The sequence below is a fragment of the Podarcis melisellensis genome (assembly GCF_964234715.1).
Source record: "Podarcis melisellensis genome assembly, chromosome: 1".
Lineage (NCBI taxonomy): Eukaryota > Metazoa > Chordata > Lepidosauria > Squamata > Lacertidae > Podarcis > Podarcis melisellensis.
The window spans coordinates 14,588,026-14,607,211 of NC_138528.1; the positions used below are offsets into that span (position 1 = coordinate 14,588,026).

Consider the following 19,186-nt stretch of genomic DNA (forward strand, 5'->3'; position numbering starts at 1 on the left):
CATGGACTACATTGGTAGTTGGAGGGATATTCTGATATGTTGCATTTCCCCATTTATTTTTGGTCAGTGCAAAGTTATTCAGAGCAACTGGTGAAAAAAAAGACAGGAGAGAACTGCCAGGTACCAAGGAGGCCTCTGAGACACTCCTGAACGATTACACTATAAGCTGGGGGTTCCAGATATTCTTTGGCAAAACACATTCAGCCCAAAAGGTCATTTGGTGACAATAAAAATGCAAAATTCAACTGAATTTAACATATTGTTTCCCAGGACAACTACTTTATTTTTTAAAGGGTGGGGGCACACCAACCTTCAGTGCCCCCAAAATAAACCACACCTTTACACACTAAGGTTGCTTTAATGGAGAAAATGTTTCTTTCCCCTCTACTACTAAAACGTCTACTGCACAGAAGTCTTTAAGTAAGTATATTAAAATCCAGCTACTAAGAATATATAAAAAACTGTCTTATTAAAGCATTTGTTGGTCAAATATTTCAATAAGTTCCCCATGCGCTGGGGAGAAAATGTCAAGTCTGTAAGACATTTTGGAAAGGAGCCAGGAGCAATATTAGTCTGTATCACTTACCAGTAGAAAAATCTAGAATTTGGTAACTCCAAAGTTCGGAGACTAGAAAACCCTGGTTCTGTGAGTTTGTTCAACTGGCCTGCTTTATTCTGTTGCACAATATATAACAGAGTTTGAGCACTGTATATTCAGTATAGGATGAACAGAGAAGCAGCAGCATTTTAAGAGCAGTTACACCAGGGTGAAGCCTAACTCTGTAAACTGAGTTAACCCTTAAAAAAAGAAAAAGCAGCAGATGCACATTTGTGCACATGTCTATGGACATATGTGTTAATTCTTCATCTTACTTTAAAAAAAACACAAGCCCACTTAAAAGCCACTATTGGGAGAGTTGGTGATGTTACAGGAACTAGCCAATAGCTACCCTTCCATGACAGCCTTCATCAATTCCAGCTAAAGGACTCTAAAAAAACCCCTTCATATGTGGGTTTTCAAGAGAGGTGGGAGAAAAAAAACTTCATACAGAGGATTGTTATTAAACCGCCTCTGGTGGGAGGAAAAAGCTGTTTACACAGAGGACTGGAGATGTTATTAAATCGCCTGCTACACTTACAATGTCAGATATGTCTTCAGCCTTATTTTTCAGGGTCTGTCATTGAAAGGGGGGAGGCAGAGAAGCAAGTGATGCAAAAATGGGGGGAAGCACGAAAGGATGACTGAGGAAAAGATGTTGGGTTGTGTGCAATGTTAGTCATACATAGATCTATTGAAAGGAATAGACATGACTGACTTAGGCCCATCATTTGCAGAGGATTACATTTTCTTTAGCGTTTGATTCCCCCGTACCCAAGCACATAAAGAGTGAACTTTGGTTTCCACCATGTCCTGGAGAACTTTGGTCATCAAAGGTTTTCAAAATATTAGATCAACAGTACATTGAGAATGATAGGTCCTTCGTGCTGAAACAGATTGTGGGGAGGGTCATCGCCTTGCGACATCAAAATGAGGGCAAGAACGAGGGGCAACTGGACTCCTCTGTCAAAGCACACACCATACAAACCTCTATCAGCTTCACCCCAGTCAAACTGTCATGGCTTCCCTCCCAAAGAATCCTGGGAACTGTGGCTTGATGAGAGGGCTGACAATTAGGAGATTACTAGGCGTCACTCATAAAACTACACAGAACTCTTGTGCCAGCTTAAGCTTACGGTGCAGATAAGGCTGCTAGTATCAGTGGCTCTGTTCATGGCACCTGCCAATTTAGGGAACCTTTGTCAACCCAGTGGCTGCATATCCTCACAGGGAACATTCGAATGGTGGTGGTGGATGGTACCAGAGTGGATATGTGACTCTTACTTTCAAATAGCAGGCAACATGAGAACGGGCCTTTTCTGTGGTGGCCCCGATTGTGGAATGCTCTCCCCAGAGAGGCCTGCCTGGCACCATCATCACATGTCTTTAGGCGCCAGGAAAAACAATCCTTTTTACCCACTGAATAATCTATGGGCTGTTAAAGCTGTGGGGTAGGTGGACTGTTATTATGACTGTTTTAGTATGATCCTGTCTGTTGTTATGCTTTTTATTATGTTTTCATTATTGTGCTCTGCAAAATGTCTTCTTAATGTTGTACACTGCCCTGGGATCTTTGGCAGTGTATAAATAGAATAAATAATGATAATAATAAGAATACATTCTAGCCACACACAAAAGTCAGAGTTTCCTGCAGCCATAGCTCTCTGTCTTCCATGCAGGCAAGCAAGAGGCATTGTCACAGTTCGAGCCAGGCAAAAGCACTTGAGGAGGCCACGGATCAAGGCCAGGGAGGGGCGTGGCCTCTGGGGTTAGGGGCGTGGCCTAGGGAGAGTCCCGAGGGCAGCAGGGACAGGGAGTCCTGGAGAGACACATTCAACCCCCGGGGCCTGAGGTTTTCTGCCCCCTGTACTAACGCCTCAGACCTGGCCACACACACGCACAAAACCCTCAGCAGACTAAATAGTCAAAATAAGACATTATGGTGTGAGGGACAGTACTAATTAGGCAAAAGATGCACCCCTTACCTGTTCCAGCCAGTCTTGAGACCCCAAAAATGGATGTAAAAAAGTCAGCAGGGTGTATATATCTATAATTATATATATATATGTGTGTGTATAGATATATATTTTTTTGTATATTTAAAATGTCATAAAAATAGCAACAATATTTCCTATCAACACCCTGGAGTAAATTCGACCTTGATGTAAATAGCAGCAATTGTTCCCCTGGGTTGGTCAGGGGGCGCTCAGTTACACCACGGCAGAATTTGGACCACGAGAGCATCGTTTGCACAAGTTGTAAGCAAAGCCCAGCCAAGCAAACTAACACAGAACTGATTCGATTCACAAGCACTGGTGAACACCTAGCAAATGCACACTGATAAAGAACTCCTTAAACTTTTGTTCCGTTGTCTTTAAAGTACACTGCGTCAGTAAAAGGCTGGTTCATTTTGATTTGCACACAAAAAGAGAAATTGGGCAATGGGATTAGGTATATTTCCCTTGTTCTGCGCCACTTAAAAGGCAGTCCTAAATATTCTATATAGCCCAGATTCAAAAGTTAAGCTCGTGTCTCTATACAAAAAAAAAAAAAGGTACAAAGTCAAATGGTGCCATTATATTACATCAATTATCCATAATATCACAGTGCTAGTTTTTAAATGGCTAAGAGAAGAGAGGCTTAATAGATTTAAAGACTTCTGTAGCCATGCAAACCCTTTTCGCATTGCCACGGATTGCTGATCGTAGCCTTACTCGAACAAGGCAATTTCATTTAAAAGTGCTAACTGCAACAAATTCAGCTTGCTCATGTTTAGTTTACATGTTTCGTGTTTACTTTAATAATCACTGGAATGTATTTCCGCAATGCGATCCGCTTCCTCCCAAAGGAGATTTAAATGATATGAACGCCAGCCTGAAAAGGTAAACTTTTTGAGAGGAACAGTTCTAAAGCCTACAAATTTCTGGTCTCATACTAACTTAATTTTTTTTTTTTAAGGAAAAAAAACCCTTTTAAATAGATCACTCTGACATGTCTTCAGAATATGCTAGCTTTCTGATTAAGTTCACACCAAATCTCCGACTTCTGGCCCACTGAATGAAGTTCCTCAGTCATCATCTTCAGTTCTGGTTTCAGCGGATTCTGTACTGTCTCCCATGTCCTGATGTGGCGAAGCACCTGGAGGAGAAAACGTTTACTGGTTGTTTAGTTTCAGATGAACTTTCACTCGTCTGCAACATTCAGCAGCCTGAAGCAGTCCCTATTTCATGCTAAGATCAACACTCTTGCAGCACTGTCAAGATACCAGTCCTTGACTTTATCTACCCCTTTCTCTTTTTAAAATTAATCCATTTGTTTTTTAAAAGTGCCAATGGAACAAAAGGGAGGGGGTATCAAAAATGTAAACTAAAAAGTGTCACCCCCGGGAATGACAAAAGTACGAAGATACAGCTCCAAAGGGATAATAATACTCATGTCATCTACCCCTTTTTCAGCCTCTTCATAGGAACACAGAAAGCTGTCTTATATGGAGACCTCGTCTGCACTACAGTCATAGTACAGTCATACCTCGGGTTACAGACCCTTCAGGTTGCGTTTTTTTGGGTTACGGACGCGCCAAAACCTGCAAGTACCGGAACGGGTTACTTCTGGGTTTCGGCGGTTGCGCATGTGCAGAAGTGCTAAATCACGCTTTGCGCATGCGCAGAAGCACCAAATCGCAACCCACACATGCGCAGACGCACCGTTGTGGGTTGCGAACGTGCATCCTGCATGGATCACGTTCGCAAGCCAAGTGTCCACAGTACATTGGTACCTCCAGTTGTGAACGGGATCCGTTCCAGAGGTCCAGTGGGATCCCGAGGTTTCTGCAACCTGAGGATCACTGTTCTGCGCATGTGCGCAGCGGCAGGCTGCTTCTGAACATGCGCAGGTGGTAAAACCTCATCCGATACTTCCGGGTTTGCCGCTTTTGTAACATGGAGTTTACGTAACCAGAGGGTTACGGAAGCCGAGGTGCTGCTGTACCCTAAAACAGTCATGGCTTCCCCTAAGGAATCCTGGGAATCCGCCCTAATCCCCTTGCGGAATTGCAATTCCCAAAGTGGTTCAATGTGTCAGAGTGGTGCATAAGCGCATCCTTGCAGAGAGAGAAGTCAAGAAATGGTTAAATGAGCATTCTTGTCTTGCACCTGCAGCTCAAGGTCACGAGCTCAATGAACTTGTGAGGTGTGTCAGAGGCAAATAACTGCTCTAAGGAGAGTATAAGTGGTCTTGTGTTATCAACAATCTGTGGGCTGGAACCTAACCTTCCTGTCTTGGGTCGCTGCTGTGAGGGTGCTTTGCTGGAAACACTTCATTGCTGTATTCTGCAAACTGCCAGTCTGGAATGAGAGGTAGACCGAGGTATGACCCCTTTCTACTACAGTCCTGAATGTGTTTAACTACACAAGCGATCAAAACCTCTGAGGACCCTAGGAATGCTAGAGAACTGTTCTTCTACTAAAGGTAAAGGGACCCCTGACCATTAGGTCCAGTCCAGTCGACTCTGGGGTTGCAGTGCTCATCTCGCTTTATTGGCCATGGGAGCCGGCATACAGCTTCCGGGTCATGTGGCCAGCATGACTTAAGCCGCTTCTGGTGAACCAGAGCAGCGCACGGAAATGCCGTTTACCTTCCCGCCGGAGCGGTACCTATTTATCTACTTGCACGTTGATGTGCTTTCAAACTGCTAGGTTGGCAGGAGCTGGGACTGAGCAACGGGAGCTCACTCCTTCATGGGGATTTGAACCACCAACCTTCTGATCCGCAAGTCCTAGGCTCTGTGGTTTAACCCACAGCGCCACCCGCGTCCCCTGAGTTCTTCTACTACCTGTCAGTAAAAATATACTGTTGCTGACTGTCAGGGAACTGCCATCGGAGCTAGAGGCAGAGGGAAGGCTCCAGAGGGATGCCAGGGAGGGTCCCAGCAGGGAGAGAGGCAGCCCATCTGCTGGGGAAGGAAATCAGCGTAACACCAGTGGAGAAGGGGGCAGATGGGGGAATTGGAGAGGAGGCTCCAGGACTCTTCACCGGAGACCAGCGGAGAGAGCACGGGTACTCCGCTGCCCACACCCTCCCTGCGCAGAAGACTTCCGCGCAGGGAGAGTAGGAGGAGACTTGGCGTCAAAGAACTTCTTTGCTGGAAGAAGTTCAAGAAACGCCCACTGATGGATTCTGCCAGCGACTGAGACAGCCACGAAGTGAAGGGCTGTCCAGACAGAAAGGGTTCAACCAGGTAACCTGGCCAGGAGTGGCGGCAACTTACGCACGAGCAACCCCTAGAACCATTACACTGACCTTACTCAACTATCCGGCATATTTTCTTCTACAAGCAACGTCCTGTGTTCAATACATAGCTGTCAACCTTTCCCTTTTCTTGTGGGGAATCCTATTTGGAATAAGGGAATTTCCCTTTAAAAAAGGGGAACGTTGACAGCTATGGTTCAATGACACAATTCGGTCTGCGCTCTGCTCATGCCATAACACAACGATGAATTCCTCATCCCAGGAAAAGTCTGGGAACTGTCACTCTGTGGGAAGCCATGGCTGTTTAAAGTGGTGTGACACAGCCTTATAGCAATATAGAGTGCAGATGGGGCCTTCCTCAGAGCACCAGTTAATCTACCTCAGCAAGGTTGCCAGAAGTCAACAAAGCTTTCTAGGAAAGCACTCTGGTGATTGTCAAAGGGACGCACTGGGGTGGAGATGCTTCATCCTGCTGTATCCTTTTCAGAGGGCGGCAGGCCTCTCCTTGGAAATATTGGGGGGCCTGCCCCTGCAGGGAGGCCTCTAAAAGAAGGTGGGGAAACTTGGAGAAGACCACTTCTGCATTCCCACGGTCTTCAGATAAGCAGCTTGGAGGGTGACACAGAAAGGAAGACCGGAGGCCTCACAGCTCTCAAAGAGCTGGGAAGGGACGTCAGGAAATCGGCAGATTGTACCCACAGTCCCTGTGGCTTCAGAGGCAAGGGGGCATGTGGGATTCTGAGGGGAGCCAGGAAGGTTGCTCTTCTTCCTCCCCAATGAAGAGCAGGGCCTCTTGCGCCCAAGGAAAGAGCAAGAACGAATTCCAGTCGCCCTCTGAGGGTAAAGTAAAAGAGGTTCTGTAACATTTCGTGACTCACGAGGTGCAAAGCAAGTTCCATGGCACTTCGTGTCTCTGAGGGGCAAAGAAACAACCAGTCCTATGAGAGCAGGATAGCTCAGTCAGGAAGAGCATGGGTTGTGGGTTTGGTCAAAATATTCCTACATTGCAAGGGGTTGGACTAGATCAGTGTTTCCCAACCTTGGGCCTCCAGCTGTTTTTGGACTACAATTCCCATCATCCCTAGCTAGCAAGACCAGTGGTCAGGGATGATGGGAATTGTAGTTCAAAAACAGCTGGAGGCCCAAGGTTGGGAAACACTGGACTAGATGACTCTCGTGATCCTTTCTGACTCTATGATTATGTTACTTTATTACTTCAGTACAGTGGTACCTCGGTTAAATACTTAATTCGTTCCGGAGGTCTGTTCTTAACCTGAAACTGTTCTTAACCTGAAGCACCACTTTAGCTAATGGGGCCTCCCGCTGCCGGAGCACGGTTTCTGTTCTCATCCTGAAGCAAAGTTCTTAACCCGAGGTACTATTTCTGGGTTAGCGGAGTCTGCAGCCTGAAGCGTCTGTAACTTGAAGCGTATGTGACCTGAGGTACCACTGTACTCTGAAGGGTGAAGAAAGAAGCTTTGCCCTATAAAAAGTGACCTATGAATACAGTCAACCAACCAACCAACCAATGCAGCAACTAGGGGCAGTATTTAGGGACAGTCAATGAAGAGGCACCAGCTTGTCATATTCTTTTACAGGAGATTTTGCACAACATAGGCATGGCATACCCTTCCGCCATTTTGAAAGTGTCATTTCAGGCTCCCCTCCCACCCCCTGGTAGAGGTTAAATTAAATGACCCATACTTTCAAGATCCATTTTCTGCTGTTGAGCCCTCTGCGCAGCGAGAGCCTTCTTGTCCTCCATGGATTTCAGATCGTCTGGTGGCCAGCGAAGCTCTCCACTTTCAACATCCCCCGTCTCGGATGGCTCTACGACAATGGAGGGTAATCTTTTCGACAGCTTGGGGTACTTTTCGTGTGCCTCTGGAAAAGCCTAAGGTGATATTTCATTTCATTTACATTATATATTATTTTTTGACATTTCTCAACAGAGAGCAAGGGGCAGACAAGTCTGGATCTCGGCTGCATCGACCCGCTGGGGAATTCATCAGGACATGCCTATGAAAATGAAGGTGAACTACACAAAAGCAAGGGAGTTGTTCTTGTGCAGCTCCTGTTCAGCTCAAGGAGGCGCATGGAGGAGAATTTTCTGTGGATCATGCTCCATACTAATGAGTGGAAGTTGAGAACCATTTGTATTTTCTGCTTCACACACCAAAAGGATTTGAAATGGCCGAAGACAATAGCAAAGATTCATTAACAAGCTGATTTTCCAAATTTCAGAAAAGAAGAAAGGTCTTAACATCATCTAAAGGTAAAGGTAAAGGACCCCTGACAGTTAAGTCCAGCCATGAACAACTCTGGGGCTGTGGCGCTCACCTCGCTTTATTGGCCGAGGGAGCTGGTGTACAGCTTCCGGGTCATGTGGCCAGCATGACTTAGCCGCTTCTGGTGAACCAGAGCAACGCACGGAAACGCCGTTTACCTTCCCGTGGGAGTGGTACCTATTTATCTACTTGCACTTTGCCATGCTTTCTAACTGCTAGGTTGGCAGGAGCAGGGACCGAGCAACGGGAGTTGCAACCATCGTGGGGATTCGAACCGTCGACCTTCCGATCGGCAAGCCCCAATAACACCTACTTTTAAAATAAATAAATACCTATCATGTTTGTGGAAGGGGCAGCTACTTCATGACCAGTAGGTTTGGATGCAATGTCTTCCTGTGGCTGTATGCCTTGTTGAGAAAGTTATTTTACTGGAGAGTAATCTGGAGGAGAGTGGATTTAACAGATAAAGGTTTATTTTCTCAATTTGGATGCGGAGTCCTTTTCACTCAAGGATGAAGACGTCAGCTCGAAACATGCCAGAACATTGAGAAAATGAGTTTTAAAGAAAACCTTCCTTGCACCCATGTGGTTGCCTCTCTACAAATTAATGTTTTGAAGCCGTTCTCATTGGAACGAGAGCCAGGGGTCCGTCCACCCACAGCCTCCATGTTGCCTGCTGGCTAAAGTAGTTGCCGACCAGACATGGTTGCCATGGAGGCAATTGAAAAGGAAAAACGGTTTAACATTCACACTCGGTCTCTGGTAACAAAAGGCATCGTTTGCACTACTAAATCAAGACCTTCATCTTCAACCCTTTGTGCTTTACTAGCGGTGCTGCGTTATGAGTTATTCATGGTTTCTTGGGGCAACAGTCGTTTGCCGTGATGCGTTGCTATTGACGCCTCATCATTCCGGGGAAGAATATGGCGCAATGCAAACAACAACAACAACTGGTGTTTAATAACCCGCTGTGAAAATGCGTGACAATCCCCAACCCAAAGCACGGTGTATGCTCAATTAACAAATATATTTTGGTAGGTGCAGAGAGGATTGCCAGTGAGCCAAATAAATAAATAGCTGGAAATATAAGAAGAGCCTGCTAGAACATCAGTTCCAGCATCCTCTTCTGACAGTGGCCAACTAGGAGAATCTTGTAAGCTAGCATTCCGACAGTGGAGGTAGCAAATACTTGAAATGAATCCATCAATATCAATAGGGATGGTTGAATCCATTGATTCAAGTTGATGACTAATGCAAGTCCATGGATCTCATTGAGGGGTCTACGCCGAGTAGGACTTATTTAGATACGACACTCTGTCCCAGGCCACCACCATTATATGCTTTCTCATTCATCTCGGTGCTGTCAATGCCACTTGTCGGATCATATTATTCAGGAGAATGAATGCAGCTCTGCAAGGGAAAAGATGCCTCATTCATTCGAGCACATTTCTGGCCTCAGCCCTGAATAAATATGTGTCGTCTGCCTGACCACCTGTTGAGTGGCAATGGTAGCTATTCTCAATCTCAGAGCTGCCTATTCAGTTAGCAAGAATCCTTTTTTTTTTTTTAAGTGTAACACTCAAAATGATAAAAGCTCGTTCTGTTGTGAAGGACTACATGAGTCCTCTATACCCAAGTACCACTGAAGGAGAAAGCCGTAAGAAGAAGAAAAACACTTAGTAAGTTAATATGTCTGTGTGGGTGTACATGGTCTGTTGCACTAAGTTCCAGAAACTTAGTGGATCGTGACATTTACTTGTAGTTCTTGAGTTTCTTCCGAGGTCTGAAGGAACTGGTCAGAAATATTTGAAGGTCTATCAGTAAATTTCAAGTCCTCCTGGCAGCTCTCAGCAAAATGTCATCTTCATTCTCATCATTTGCTGGCAGAAGAAATTTGCCACGCACCATGGGCGTATAAATGTTAAACCTCAATACATTCATGACAATTCCCAGTAGGCTGCCTAAACTCTTAAGAATTACCAGTAAATATAAACCACAATCCAAGTTCTGACATTTACTAGAACTAACACATATTGAGAAGAATTCACACAGTAGGCATAGGAATTGTTACCAGTAATATCAGAGGCGTGAAGAAACATGTGATATTCTAGCATCAGACATAATTCCCCAAAAGATGCCATCCAGATCTGTGGCAACATCTGGGTAAGAAGTGCTCATACTTTTCGTACCTTGTTCCAAACCCCAAATTAATTAAAAACTTAAATCTCTGCAATGCTTTACACTCAGTTGGGCTTAACTTCTGAGCAGACATGCTTAGCATGGTAACAGTGAAATTCTACATGCATTTACTTTGGTGTTAGTTCCACTGTGTATAATAGGATTTACAATGGGGACAAGGATGAGTTCCAAATGAGGATCCTTATTTATTCATTTGTTTACTGAACATGAACTGGCTGTGGCTGATGTAGTCTAAAACATCTAGAGAACATCAGGTTGACGGAAGGCTTCCATAAAGGCATAAATTATTATAAAGAACTGTATGCTGTTTTAAAGGAGGTAGGCAACCTAAGGACCAGGGGGCAGATGTGGCCCAATCGCCTTCTCAATCCAGCCCACTGATGGTCCAGGAATCAGCGTGTTTTTACATGAGTAGACTGTGTCCTTTTATTTAAAAAGCATCTCTGGGTTATTTGTGGGGCATAGGAATTGGTTCATTCCCCCCCCCCCAAAAAAATATAGTCTGGCCCACCACATGGTCTGAGGGACAGTGGGCTGGCCCACGGCTGAAAAAGGCTGCTGACCCCTGCTTTAAAGACATTAAGACTGCAATCCTATCCACACTTGCCTAAAGCTTACCCCTGAGTAGGATTAGACTTAACTGTGGATGCTTTTAAACCAAGCTGCAAAAGTTTATTGAATTACTACTGTTAGGTCCTGGGGGGAAACTGAGGTCTCAACTCAGGTAAAAGCCTGGCCTACTAAACCTCTGTGGTTATTAACTCAGTCTGAAAAAAGTTCATTTGATTAAAGAATGTTAGAATGTTGTTGGAACGAAATTAAGTGGTTTTTTTTTACTTTTTTCTTATTTTTGTAACCTTTTTTGAAATTTCAATAAATATCATTTTTAAAAAAGTGAAAAAAGTTCATTTGGGGAACACCTTGGGATGCCTATGGATTGCTCTGACGGCATCATTCTCACATTATTTTGCATGTTAATCCCCTGTAAATGGACGCCAGCCAGGACAGAGAGCAGCTCTCCAGTCTCTAAAGCAGAGGTCCAAAAACAGCTGTCCAAAAACGCTGCAGCCAGAACGGCGTACCCATTCCAAGTGTTGACCGTTCCAATGCATAAATCAGGAGTGGGTAACCTGCGGCCCTCCAGATGTTCTGGACTATGATTCCCATCATCCCTGACCATTGAAAGAGGCTGATGGGAGTTGGAGTCCAACATCTGAAAGGCCACAGGTTCCCTATCCCTGCTGTAGATCCTGGGTATACCTTTTCGGTTTTATGCACTTAACTGATGACACGTCGATGTGGCTGCACAGCTGACTGCTCTACCTGGGCTAGGATGAAACAGTGTTAGCTGCCATTGAAGCCGACATGAATTTCGCCCCAGGCTTCAAAGGAACAACAAAAGAAGGAAAGAAGAAAGCCCAGCTCCTACTCCTTATAAAACGTTTTTTTAAAAGAATTCTATTTATATATACAGTGTACCTATAGCATGCTCTTCTCAGTGGCTCCAGGAAGCTAAATACTTTTGACAAACATTAAATAGATAAAATGAGTTGGCTGTAGCATGGTGTGTAATTTGCCTACATTTACCTGGCTGGAGGTGCCTCCTTCTTCCTCAGGCTGGCTCAAGGTAAATTCCTCCATAACAGGTTCGCGGGTGTTCATCACCTCCGTCATGCTGCAATTAGGAGAGGTTTGGATGAATTCCATACACAATTTAAAAATCTACATCGAGGGATGGCCAAATGTGTCAACGCTGGTTTCTTTCCGCCTCTCATTTTCCCAGTCTTAAGTTCAGCTTGCCACATTTCTACATCATTTTCCATGATAAAAAACCCAGCAACTCACAAAAATAATTGCTTTTGCATATTTGTTATGTAGCTCTCCCATATTTACACATAGTTGCAAGTACTTGCGCCTAATGCATCGTAACGCTGTATGCAAAATTTCCCCACGTATATACATTTTTGTAAAAAAAAATTAACAAAATCTGGAGAGGTGAATATTTCAGGAACTGTGAAACTGATAGGTTCACATTAAAGTTAAGAACTGAGCTGAATTTCCTACCCCAATATACATTATAAAACTCTGTGCCCCTTTAGAATTTATGTATCTATATTTACACTATACGAGTGAAGTAACCTTTGACACTTGAGGTGCATATTTTTAGATGCTACTCTATTCTTGAGGCTATAATTTGTTTCGAACTGTTAGTAATGTTGTACGTTCAACGGTTGTGTCCCACCCTTAGATCTCAGGGCGAAGAGTGAGCAATCAATCAATCAGTCAATCATCACCAGCAGCATAATAACAACTGTAGATCCATTTAATGGAACTGTGGGGGAACTGTTCAGCACAGAATAAATACCTTGCACCAATGCTATTGAACCGCCCTGCTCACAGCTCTGCCAGATGGTTGCTCCTCTGTCTGGGTTCTGTTATGCAAAGCTCTTTAAGAATCCTACCCTTATGAGGTATGCTTGGAATACATAGGCACGCTGATGCTATTCTAGGGTGTTTTGAGGTTCTGCCCAACGGAACAGCCTGGAGCAATTGTTTTATGAAACAGGTGAACTGTCAGTTCTCTCCCCCCCCCCCGGCCTCATTCACTTCATTACAAGGGAACACATTCGGGGTTAAGTTTGCCAACACCTGTCTCCTTCCCCACCTGCTCTGGCGCCCTTCCAGAAAGCGGTAATGACCTCAGCGAGACGTGAATTCTGTGCTAAGGACAATTGTACACAGTCGACGTGGACTTAATCTGAGTCAAGGTCAAGTCTGTAAAAAAAATTTAGTAGTGTTGCTGATAGGCAATGTTCTGCCCTACCATGCCAAACATATTATCTTCACCCACATTATTAGGGTCTTTTTTTTTTTTTGTCCTCGCCAGCCTTTTTCAACTGCTCCACTGACATTTGACTTCAGCCCTATGCACCACCAATACGTGGCCCCAACAGATGACCACCAAGGGAATGCAATTGTCATCTCTTACACTAGGAAAGAGGTTGAAGCTACATGGACAATGCTTCTTTGAAACATATGCTTTTACTCTGTCCCACACTTACTAAGTTTCAGGAGAAAGTGCTGGACGCTTGTAAGATTTTCAGAGGTGAATATGCTCTTGAACTATATACCCATTGTATGGAAATTGACAACGGGAGAGAAAATGGATTCTACACACCCTAACGGGATGGCATGACAACATTGGCAACAAATGAGCAGACACCTTATAGACAGAGACTTTCTTTGGACAAATACAATGCTATTTGGAATGAGTTGACACAGAATATATTAGGTCATCGAAAAGTATATGTGTATTAGGATAATAAGAACATACATATCTGTATATTAACGTATGGTAACGTAACACTATTGTTTCTTTTCTCATTCTCACTCACTTTCTTCTTTTTCTCACTCTGTCTTCTCATAAATGAAATTCTCTTAACAAAATATTAATAAAAAAAAAAAAGCAAAGGTTCCCTTGCTGTAGCTGAACCTCAGGAGCAGAGGACAACCAGGGGGAAGGACAACCATTCCCCCTACACCAGAGGTGGAGAACCTTTGCCTTGTGGGCTCTCCATTTGGCCTGCCAGGCCACTTCGTCCAAGTCACACCCACCTGCCCTACACCATAAGAACATAAGAAGAGCTCACCGGATTGGCCCAATGACCCATCCAGCATCCCGTTCTCACAGTGGCCTACCAGATGCCTGTGGGAAACCCGTTAGCAGGACTTGAGCACAAGAGCGATTCTCCCCTCTTGTGGTTTCCAGCAGTGGTGTACCTTAGTAATATGACACCCTGTGCAAAGCCAAAATTTGGCACCCCCTAAGCCCCCTCTCTGCGGGACGCGGGTGGCGCTGTGGGTTAAATCACAGAGCCTAGGACTTGCCAATCAGAAGGTTAGTGGTTCGAATCCCCACGGCAGGGTAAGCTCCTGTTCTCAGTCCCTGCTCCTGCCAACCTAGCAGTTCAAAAGCACATCAAAGTGCAAGTAAATAAATAGGTACTGCTCCAGTGGGAAGGTAAACAGTGTTTCCGTGAGCTGCTCTGGTTTCGCCAGAAGCAGCTTAGTCATTCCGGCCACATGACCCGGAAGCTGTACACCGGCTCCCTCGGCCAATAAAGCGAGATGAGCGCCGCAACCCCAGAGTTGGTCACCACAGGACCTAATGGTCTGGGGTCCCTTTACCTTTAAGTCCCCTCTGTTGCTTCCCAAAGCCGGGTAAGTGAGGTGCCAGGTTTTGGGAAAGGGGCATGAGGCTCTGGGAGGGTCCAAGAGCCCTCTAGTCTTCTTTCCAAGGCTGAGCACGCAGTCAGAGCCCCGCCAGAGCCCTCGCGACTCCTTCCCGAAGGTGCCCTCTCAGCTCAGCGCCCTGTGCACTGCCCTAAATCCGCCTCTTGTTTCCAACAACTGGTATTCAGAAGCATAATGCCTCTGACAGCAGAGGTAGAAGACAGCCATTGTGGCCAGGAGCTGCTGCTGCACGGCCTCCAGTGTAGGACAGGTAAAACTCTGACTCAGCTGAAAGACATTTTGCCAGCATTAGTGAACAGCTGATTGGCGGTGCCTGCAATGGCCTATGCAAAATGCTGGGCAAGATAAGAGCTTTGAAGGGGCCTTCTGAAGACACATGTGGGCAAAGAATGAAAATTAAAATAAATCACACTATGACAGGTGTCTGGCTCCACCCGCCTGCCAAATGCGGCCCACAAGGTGTGTGGGGGAGATAGCTACCTGGCCGTTTGGCCAGATTCATTCCTCCTGCCCTGCCCTGCCCTACAAAAACCCTCATTCAGCACCAAAACAGCAGGCGTTCATGTGTATCTGTAATCATAAGAGTTACCAAGCCCCACAATTTTTACTCCCACCGTCCACCCACTCTCCTGAGCAATACTCCGCACTGTTGAGATTCTAGTGGGGGGGGGGAATAATTTTGATCCCGAAGGCAAATGTTTTCAGGACAAATAATAATTACTGTCAAGCCTCGTGGGCTGCTCACCATGTTGATATGCATCCAGTTCATTGCCACGGACTCTGTGAAGCATATCATTAGGAGATTTAGGGCAAGGTGTCAGCAGGATGCTAATGATACCCAGCTCTACTTCTCTGTAACATCTGCATCAAGAGAGGCTGTGTGCATGTCCTGAGCTGGTGCCTGGATGCAATCACAGGTCTGATATGGGCTAATAAACTGGGCCTGAATCCTGATCAGCACTAACTTTCCAAGGGCAAAAAAACTCATGAGCAGACCAGATCGGGGCCTGTAATGAGATGCTACTGGCATCCCAGCTGCTCGCCACGGGACCTATCCCTTAAGAAACAGCTGCTGCAGACATGCCCAGAATTAGGAAAGACAAATGGCTCCGTCTGGGAGGGGGAAAGCGGAGAATGTTGCATGCCACAGTCACAACAGATGCCCGAATGAATCAGCTTCTGTGCTGATGAAATTAGACCATTCTCCTCTCTCTTCCCTGCTTCCGTTGCACGTAAAGGGGGGATTTTGTGGCGCAAGATGGCAGGACGGGTTATACTTTATGCCTATTCCATAAAAGAAAAAAAGAACAGAAAACCAGATACATGGCAGAGGATCAGGTTTGAGCCAGGAGGAATTAAAAACGGCTCACGAACTCCACACGGAGTTGCCCGAGGGAAGAGGCGAGGTGGGCAAGGAGCGCGGGAGTAGATAATGCCGCCTGCAAGAGCAGCGAGGCTTAAATATCGAGGTATCTCCTGAAAAATACTCTGCAGAAATACTGCTAATGGGGAGGAATTGCACCGGCCCATCCATGCAGTTGCAAGATAACAAATGGGCTCCATGCTAGGAATTCTTTATAGCTGACTGTCAGTCACCAGGAGATTTAAAAACCCTAAGAATGGGGAGGCATGCAGGGACTGAAGCCACTGTCCTAGACCGAGGTCAAACCATAGGATGCCTCCCTTATAGTCCACAAGGGAGCTGTGGGGAGAGCTCTCGGACAACCGGCAGAATAAAAAACGAGGAGCACAGGATGCTTGGGAGCTGGCAGTTTCTGGCTAGTGTAGTCTCCAGGAAATACAGATTGTTGCAACTTGGCACTGCGGCTTGGTGGGAAACATTGGCAGGGAGAATTTAATCACTTCAGGAGCAGAGAAATGTGGTGTGCATACCAGCCTGTAGCAATGAGAGGGCTGAATTTCTAAAACCAAAGAGTTTTAAATAAATAAATAAGTAAATAAATAAATAAATAAATAAGATTTAAATATGTAAGGGGTAAAGGTAAGTTAAGGTAAGGGACCCCTGGACGGTTAAGTCCAGTCAAAGGTGACTATGGGGTTGCGGCGCTCATCTCACTTTCAGGCCGAGGGAGCCGGTGTTTGTCCACAGACAGTTTTCTGGGTCATGTGGCCAGCATGACTAAACTGCTTCTGGTGCAACGGAACACCGTGACGAAAACCAGAGAGCATGGAAATGCCATTTACCTTCCCGTCACAGTGGTACCTATTTATCTACTTGCACTGATATGCTTTCGAACTGCTAGGTTGGCAGGAGCTGGGACAGAGCAACGGGAGCTCAGCCTGTTGCGGGGATTCAAACTGCCAACCTTCCGATCGGCAAGCCCAAGAAGCTCGGTGGATTAGACCACAGCGCCATCCAATGTCGGGGTGGATCTGTAGCAACTCCACAGTGACAAATGCCACTCTGCAGTTGTGCAACAGGCGTCTTTCCTTTGTCATCTTTTTAACATGTTGCAAGGATGGCTTTCAAAATCAGGGCCCAGGATTGAATTCTGGCAAACAAGAGCCCTACTTGCACATGGAAAGCAAAGGTTTAAAATATGATGGCATTTCTGGAAGCAACTTCAGAAGGGCTGTGGCTCAGTGGTTGAGGATATGCTTTGCCTGCGCAAGGTCACAGGGTCAGTCTTGAAGAGCCACTGTCAGTGGTTTGGTTCGCACAGCAGACTAAGCCAAACATCAGCTTAGCAAGATTGTGCAAGCTCCTCTGTGGTCTTCTTTTGCTGCCATGCCACACTAAACCAAGGTTTTTTTCCTGGGGGTACGCAGGGGTATGCATACCCCTAAACATTTTGTGAATCTTTGTGCTTTTGTCCATTTACTGTATTTATTTTTCCCGATTTGAACTATTTTTCCCGATTTGAGTTAAAATGAGAGTACCCCTAAACATTTTTTTTTAGAAAAAAAGCACTGGCTGTGTGTGTGTGCGCACACATAGAGGAATGCTGGTAGCACTTTGGCCAAAGATCAAGCCTCTTGAGCTTGCTGATCATAAGGTCGGCAGTTCGAATCCGCGTGACAAGGTGAGCTCCCATTGCTCTGTCCCAGCTTCTGCCAACCTAGAAGTTCAAAAGAATACCAGCACAAGTAGATAAATAGGTACCACAGTAGCGGGAAGGTAAATGCTATTCATCATTGTCAGGAATTATTGGTGGGTGCTAGCAGAGATAAGAGTCCGGGAATCCAGCTATATTTACAAAGATTTATTGGTTTCTTCTCGCTATTTACAAGAGCTCTAAAAGTCAGTCTCCATCATGGTGAGTCAGTTGCCTCGACTGAAGGAGTTTTCGGTTTCCCCCAGCATATCCATTTCCTGAGCCCAACCCGCTTCCTTCCTCTGTTACGAGAGTGCCTGGGCCCCAGAAGTGGATCCCCCCTCTCAGATTCATTGCCTCCTGACAGCCCTTCGTCACCTTCCTCCTCCGAGGAAGAACAGCTGCTAATTAACGGGGGGCTTATCTCTGTAAGTCCCCATTCTCTCCCCCTTCTCTGCCTCCAATTCCCTCACAATCATGGTGTTCTGCATGCAAGAAGCGGTTTAGTCATACTGGCCACATGATCCGGGAAAGTTGTCTGCGGACAAACACTGACTCCCTCGGAGATGAGTGCTGCACTCCATCGTCAAATTCGTCTGGACTTAACTGTCTAGGGCTCCTTCACCTTTACCTTACCTTTACACTCACATGCACAAATAAGGATAATAATAAAACAGCCCACAGTGCCTTTATAAGAAAAAAAAACCCCTGGTTCCTCATAGAGAAGCTTGCAACATAATGTTGACCATGCCTCTTTCAGGCATATGTCCTGCTGTGTCCTGTAGTGCCTTCTTTCAGGTCAATAATTACTCTTCTTGTAAACTTTGGTTTAGAAGAAATCCTTGATCTTTGCGGATGTTCCCACACTTTTAAATTATATTCCTGCGATGTGAGGACTAACAGATGGGCAACAGAAGTGAATCCTGAGAGCCCTTATGGCTTCAAAGAGACTTATACTTCAAGGCTGGAAGGATAAACACTCACCATCCATTTCTCAGTAGACTGAAAATCTCACTGCCCTTTCTACATCTTGTAATTGCCAATATCTGGATTTCAGTTTGGACGTATGGACCGCTTATACGAAGTCAGGAATGACAGATTATTTATATTGTTAATGTCAGCTGATGATGTTTTCATTTTTTGATGTTTCATATTTGCAATAATAATAATAATAATAATAATAATAATAATAATAATAAATGCTTATGCTAGCACCACTGGATCCATCATGGTTTGAAGGTTGATGGCACTATGCAGAAATAGCCCATTCTCCAGTCCTTTCTAGGGTTGCCATATTTTAAAAAGTGAAAATCCAGACACAAAAGTCATTGAGCTTTTTTTCTACAAAACCTCCCCCATCCCCAAATATAAAAAGGTAAAGGTAAAGGTACCCCTGCCCGTACGGGCCAGCCTTGTCAGACTCTAGGGTTGTGCGCTCATCTCACTCTATAGGCCGGGAGCCAGCGCTGTCCGCAGACACTTCCGGGTCTCGTGGCCAGCGTGACAAGCTGCATCTGGTGAGCCAGAGCCGCACACGGAAACGC

General features: G+C 45.4%; 1 protein-coding gene and 1 long non-coding RNA gene across 3 annotated transcripts in view; one reads left to right on the plus strand and one right to left on the minus strand.

Moving 5' to 3' along the window:
* Positions 1–3,369: 3,369 nt before the first annotated feature.
* Positions 3,370–19,186, minus strand: part of LBHD2 (LBH domain containing 2) — a 52,792-nt gene continuing 36,975 nt past the window's right edge. The window contains exons 1-4 of one of the 2 annotated variants that reach the window (XM_081916240.1): positions 12,698–12,810; positions 11,920–12,007; positions 7,550–7,739; positions 3,370–3,736 (exon numbers count right to left, since the gene is read on the minus strand). In XM_081916240.1, the coding sequence (XP_081772366.1) occupies positions 3,666–3,736; positions 7,550–7,739; positions 11,920–12,006 (348 nt within the window). In that variant the 5' untranslated portion in view covers position 12,007; positions 12,698–12,810 and the 3' untranslated portion in view covers positions 3,370–3,665. Of the gene's footprint in view, positions 3,737–7,549; positions 7,740–11,919; positions 12,008–12,697; positions 12,811–19,186 lie in introns of those variants that run through there. The other variant, XM_081916241.1, reaches the window with a different exon arrangement.
* Positions 12,905–13,685, plus strand: LOC309372792. Its single transcript, XR_014169687.1, has 2 exons — positions 12,905–13,100; positions 13,220–13,685. It is a non-coding gene; the product is annotated as an uncharacterized lncRNA (long non-coding RNA).